This window comes from Chaetura pelagica, unplaced genomic scaffold (genome assembly GCF_000747805.2).
Source record: "Chaetura pelagica isolate M959 unplaced genomic scaffold, ChaPel_1.0 scaffold302, whole genome shotgun sequence".
NCBI lineage: Eukaryota > Metazoa > Chordata > Aves > Apodiformes > Apodidae > Chaetura > Chaetura pelagica.
This window is the reverse complement of record NW_009952561.1, coordinates 1,055,579-1,061,883: the sequence shown is the minus strand read 5'-3', so window position 1 is coordinate 1,061,883 and position 6,305 is coordinate 1,055,579. Positions and strand designations below refer to the sequence as shown.

Below are 6,305 nucleotides of genomic sequence, written 5' to 3'. Positions count from 1 at the left end.
GAATTAGGGGAGGGGGCTGCGCTGTTGGGGTTCTCCTCTGACTGACCCACAGGCGGTTCTCCTCTGAACTGACCTCTAGCTCATGCCTGGGAGCCACTGCACCCACCCCCCCAACCCCCAGCCCATGCCTGGGAGCCACTGCACCCACCCCTCAACCCTCATAACAGAGCCCCCCACCCCCATTTTTGGGGCAAACTCAGCAGCAACAACGGGGGAAGGAGCAGGCGACACAAACCCACCTTAAACCTTCCCCTTCTCTTAATTGTTGAAGTGGCCTTAAAAAAAAACAACAACCCAAACCCACCAAAACACAACATGGGAGAGACGCATAAAACGTCAATAAAGCAGAATAATTTGAGCTTCACACTCGACAGGTCTCCGAGGGTTGTGTATGACCCACCTGCCAGGAGGGTTCAGAGCCGGGGAGAGGGGATGAAATATCGAGGATATTTGTCAATCCACATTTTACAGCTCTTAAATAAGCTCAAAAGGGCGCCAGGGATGAAACAGATGCTGCACGAGGGGGAGTTTTCAAAACGCTGGCCCAGATTTAAGGCCTTGATAAAATGTATTAAATCTTTAAAGGTTTTAATGAATCTAGTATGTGTTTCATAAATCACAAAACTCTGCTCGGCCCCCTCGCAGTTTAATAAGAGCAAACTAGGAAATTGCTCCGAGCTGAAGCAAAATACATTCATATAATATTGAAAAGTAATAGATTTTTAAATGTGGGGTGTTCTGGCTCGCAGGCAAGGCTTTGCTTCATAACATTGGTGCTATATCATTACCTTGAATGGGAAACCAGCTGCAGCCACATGTTTAATGGCATCAAGATGTGAACTAGCACAAAGGTAAATATTATTTGTAATAATCCTGAAAAGAGGGGGGGGGGGAAAAAAAAAAAGGCAAAAAAAAAAAAATCATTACTTCTGGACCAGGGGCCAGGAACATTCAGTGGTGCCTGAGCTGGTTTTTTAACAGCACAGGCTGTTTTATATGAACAAATGGTTTATTACAGCCCCTGCTCTCCAGCACTTCCCAACTTTTTCATCCCAGCCCCGCAGCGGTGGAGCCCCTATAAAAATATCTCGTGGCTTGGCCTGTGAAGTTAATTGAGACACACACTGGAAGGTCTCTGGGCAGCTCTCGTTAGCACCGTGGTCCCAGCCTGCCCGCAGCCCCCCGGTGTGCCCAGGCTGGGGAGCAGGGAGGGTCCCCCCAGCCCAGGGCACCCACCCCCCCGGGGCTGCTCCTCCGGGACCGGCCCCAAGAGCTGTGTAAAAGTCTGTCTAAGCTCATTAGCTGTCACAAGTAACAATGCTGGGCTGGCAATAAAGGCAATTTCGAGCCTGTTGCCCATTAATCACTGCCTGACAGTTGTGAATAGGGGTGGAAAAACTCTGTCCCCACGGCTCCTGCTCAGCGTTTAAGGTTACCTCCGTGCACAGCTAGAGAGTGCTGGGCTGGAGAGCTGCTACTCACCAGTTTCATCCCCATCCCCTTCTCCATCCCCATCCCCTTCTCCATCTCCATCCCCATCCCCATCCACCAACGCTCCCAGCACCCTGGGTGAGCGCCCAGTGCTGCTGTAACTCACCATGGCCCCGCTCCGGGTGCAAGGGACTCCTCACCCGTGTGCCAGCTGGTGTGGGAACTGTTTATTGGCCTGGGGAGCCCCCAGAGTCATCTGGCAGAACCCCTAAAGTGCCAGGAGCTCTTGCAGCACAAGAAAGAGAGGAAGCTGCTCAGTGGCTGGAGGATGAAGGGGCAGCAGGAGGGAAATCCCAGCTGGAATGGGGGCTGTGGCAGGACCTGGGGGCTGTGGGTGCCTGCCCAGGCCCCTGCCTGCTCTGGCATGGCTTTGAAAGGGAGATGAGGTGGGGGAGAAGGACTGCAAGGGGGGAAATACTTAACAAATTAAGTCTATTGAGCATTATTTGCAGATTAGGGTGCAGAATTGTGTTAAAGTATGTCCGGGCTCGTTCCATGTCACTGCTAACAATGCAGCACTTGGCAATCAAGGCAGTTCTGTGGCGTTGGCCATTAATCATCCCCTGACAGCCCCGAGCTGGGAAGGAGGAAACTGCTGCCATGTGCTGGCTGCACCTTGCTACCCTCACTGCCATGAGGTTCCCTCCGAGTCCCTGCCCACCAGGGCAGAGGGTCCTGAATCCACATCCCAGCTTCTCGAGGGGCACCTGGGACATGTGGAGACCAGGGCTGGCACTGCTGCCACCCCCAGGACACGTCTCATGGTGTGAACAGGCTCCCAGGGGAACAACCCCCTCCCAGAAAGGAGCAAACACGCAGCATCTTCCTCTCTATCCCCTTGCTCACCCCCCTAACCTTGTGGCTGAGGGGCTCACCATGCCCAGGGGGTGGCCCTGGGGGCAGCCAAGGCTGCCAGCCCAGCACAGCTCCCGTCCTGCAGACGCCAGCCACGTGGCCAGGGGCCAGGGTGCCAGGTCATCCTCCCAGCACAACAAGGAGCCACGTTTCCAGTCCCCCAGAGCCGTTTTCTAAAGGGAAATGATTAATGGTACTTGGAAACCACAATTCATCCCGGGAAAGAAAATGAGACTTACCCGAAACGTGCGTGAGAATTAGCACTCGGATCAGCTCCTGGGGAAGAGGAGGGGAAGCTAATGGCAAACAAAGCCTGTCAGTGCACAGGGGGCAGAAAACACCCTGGGAAAAACACGAGGTGCAGAAGCTGAGATGGAGCAGGGGCAGAAGAGGGGCTGCCAAAACCAGTGCCCCCCCCAGCTGGAAACCTCCTTCCCTTCCTTCATCTGCTCTGCAGCCAAGATGGTCTCCTGATGCAGCATGGAGAAGGATGGATGCTGCTGGCAGGACCCCAACTGGGCATTCCCAAACGTCCCAGAGGTAGCTGGAACCAGGGAGAAGCAGGAGGGGTTTTGCAGGACTCCCTCAGAAGGAAACAGGAACCGGTGGCATGGATTTATCACCCAATCCCAGGGATAAAAACAAGATCTCTGCCTTGATCTCTGCTCTGGGTCACAACAGAGCAGGTCCTGTTCAGTGAGCAGTGCAGAGGAGCTTGGAAAGGGCTCCAGGAGGGTGATTTATTTGTGGGATTCTGGGAAGGGCTGGGGAAGCCTCAGCGAGGTGCTGAAGACCAGGTCAGGAGTCAGCCCTGTCTCACTGATATATTTAGAGTAGGATAATGTAAGTGACAGGAGGGGAAAAAAACCAAAAAGTCCACGGAGGAGCCACAGATCCGTCCCCTTGGCCAGGGAGTTACTGGATGATCTGAGCTCTGTGGCAGGACCTGGGGGCTGTGGCAGGACCTGGGGGCTGTGGCAGGACCTGGGGGCTGTGGGTGCTTGCCCAGGCCCCTGCCTGCTCTGGCATGGCTTTGAAAGGGAGATGAGGTGGGGGAGAAGGACTGCAAGGGGGGAAATACTTAACAAATTAAGTCTATTGAGCATTATTTGCAGATTAGGGTGCAGAATTGTGTTAAAGTATGTCCGGGCTCGTTCCATGTCACTGCTAACAATGCAGCACTTGGCAATCAAGGCAGTTCTGTGGCGTTGGCCATTAATCATCCCCTGACAGCCCCGAGCTGGGAAGGAGGAAACTGCTGCCATGTGCTGGCTGCACCTTGCTACCCTCACTGCCATGAGGTTCCCTCCGAGTCCCTGCCCACCAGGGCAGAGGGTCCTGAATCCACATCCCAGCTTCTCGAGGGGCACCTGGGACATGTGGAGACCAGGGCTGGCACTGCTGCCACCCCCAGGACACGTCTCATGGTGTGAACAGGCTCCCAGGGGAACAACCCCCTCCCAGAAAGGAGCAAACACGCAGCATCTTCCTCTCTATCCCCTTGCTCATCCTCCTAACCTTGTGGCTGAGGGGCTCACCATGCCCAGGGGGTGGCCCTGGGGGCAGCCAAGGCTGCCAGCCCAGCACAGCTCCCGTCCTGCAGATCCCAGCCACGTGGCCAGGGGCCAGGGTGCCAGGTCATCCTCCCAGCACAACAAGGAGCCACGTTTCCAGTCCCCCAGAGCCGTTTTCTAAAGGGAAATGATTAATGGTACTTGGAAACCACAATTCATCCCGGGAAAGAAAATGAGACTTACCCGAAACGTGCGTGAGAATTAGCACTCGGATCAGCTCCTGGGGAAGAGGAGGGGAAGCTAATGGCAAACAAAGCCTGTCAGTGCACAGGGGGCAGAAAACACCCTGGGAAAAACACGAGGTGCAGAAGCTGAGATGGAGCAGGGGCAGAAGAGGGGCTGCCAAAACCAGTGCCCCCCCCAGCTGGAAACCTCCTTCCCTTCCTTCATCTGCTCTGCAGCCAAGATGGTCTCCTGATGCAGCATGGAGAAGGATGGATGCTGCTGGCAGGACCCAAACTGGGCATTCCCAAACGTCCCAGAGGTAGCTGGAACCAGGGAGAAGCAGGAGGGGTTTTGCAGGACTCCCTCAGAAGGAAACAGGAACCGGTGGCATGGATTTATCACCCAATCCCAGGGATAAAAACAAGATCTCTGCCTTGATCTCTGCTCTGGGTCACAACAGAGCAGGTCCTGTTCAGTGAGCAGTGCAGAGGAGCTTGGAAAGGGCTCCAGGAGGGTGATTTATTTGTGGGATTCTGGGAAGGGCTGGGGAAGCCTCAGCGAGGTGCTGAAGACCAGGTCAGGAGTCAGCCCTGTCTCACTGATATATTTAGAGTAGGATAATGTAAGTGACAGGAGGGGAAAAAAACCAAAAAGTCCACGGAGGAGCCACAGATCCGTCCCCTTGGCCAGGGAGTTACTGGATGATCTGAGCCAGGGAACAGATAGTTGGATTTCCCTAGTTTCTCCCTTCAAATAAATCACAGCTCCAGAGCCCTTTAAACTCTGCAATATGATCTGTTCCAATAAGGAAGGGAATGAAAGGCTGCGTCTCCCTGGAAGCCTCCAGAGCCATAAATCTACTATGTACAAACACATACCAGATTTCCAAGTGCATTTATTTTATTGTATTGTTTTAACAGAAAAATCAAGCTGCAATAAACTCAGTCCCTCATTAGCTGTCTCTGTGTCCGGGCCAAACGCCACTAATGAACAAAATCAGGACAAAGGAATGTGGCTGCTGGTCAAAAGCCTGGCTGGGCACTGACCCCCCTGAAAGGCACTTCCCTGGGAGCCCCACAGAGGTGGCTGGATGGGAGGGGAGAGCCAAGGGGCTGGTCCTGCACTGCCCATCTCTGCAGGTCTCCTGGGGTTTGGCAGCCCAAATCCAGCACCCCTGCCTGGGACTCAGCATCCCTGCGCATCCCTGCCATGGATCTGGTGTCCTTGTCATGGATCCAGCATCCCTGCCATGGATCTGGTGTCCTTGTCATGGATCCAGCATCCCTGCCATGGATCTGGTGTCCTTGTCATGGATCCAGCATCCCTGCCATGGATCTGGTGTCCTTGTCATGGATCCAGCATCCCTGCCATGGATCTGGTGTCCTTGTCATGGATCCAGCATCCCTGCCATGGATCTGGTGTCCTTGTCATGGATCCAGCATCCCTGCCATGGATCTGGTGTCCCTGCCATGGATCTGGTGTCCCTGCCATGGACCTGGTGTCCCTGCCTGCCCCACACCACAGCAGCTGGAGTTACGTTTAGTTGTGGTTCCCAACACTGGGCACCTCAAGTGAGACACTGAAGAGCAGGGTGAACCTCGGGGCAGTTTGGGGGGACACGTGTGTGTCCCCATCCCCCCAGGCTCCAGGGGACCACCCAGCATGGAGAGGCACCTCCGGCCTCCCCGAGCACAGGCTCACACCCCAACCAGCCCGTTTTAGGGCTGTTGGTCATTAACCATCCACTGACAGTCCTGCAGGGCTTGGCTGCTCCACCAGGTGGGACAGGGACGTGCCTGGCACAGGTGGCAGCGCGGATGGCACCGTCCCCTGGGATGCCTGGAGTTCTGGGTTCTCCTGTCACACCCTGGCTGCGGGAGAATCAGCAACTGGGTTTGATGGGGGGGAAAAATGGAAAATAGAGGCCGAGCTGCCCGGGAAGGAGCAGGGAGCCTGTCGGCAGGATTTATGGCTCTGGCTGGAGGGCCCGGAGCAGCGCCCAGTCCCGCCTCAGCCCACGGAGAAATTCCTTACTTATTGAATCACATTTGTCATCCCTAAATACATATGCAGGCCCGTGTTTCTGAATCCATAAACATCTTTAACTGACTCCGCTCAGCGAGGCCTCTTTCAGCAGTAATTTATATTTAACTTTTTCCATATGCGGGGCCTGTCATTGGTGTCATTTCCGGGAAAACCGGGGGGGCTGGGGGGGCTGGG

At 54.9% G+C, this 6,305-nt stretch overlaps 1 protein-coding gene across 1 annotated transcript in view; it reads right to left on the bottom strand.

Annotated features, from left to right (window-relative positions):
- Positions 1 to 1,600, bottom strand: part of ERLIN2 (ER lipid raft associated 2) — a 16,057-nt gene extending 14,457 nt beyond the window's left edge. Inside the window, exon 1 of the mRNA XM_009993249.1 lies at positions 1,483 to 1,600. Coding sequence (XP_009991551.1) covers positions 1,483 to 1,600 — 118 coding nt within the window. The remainder of the gene's footprint in view (positions 1 to 1,482) is intronic.
- Between the last annotated feature and the right edge of the window lie 4,705 nt (positions 1,601 to 6,305).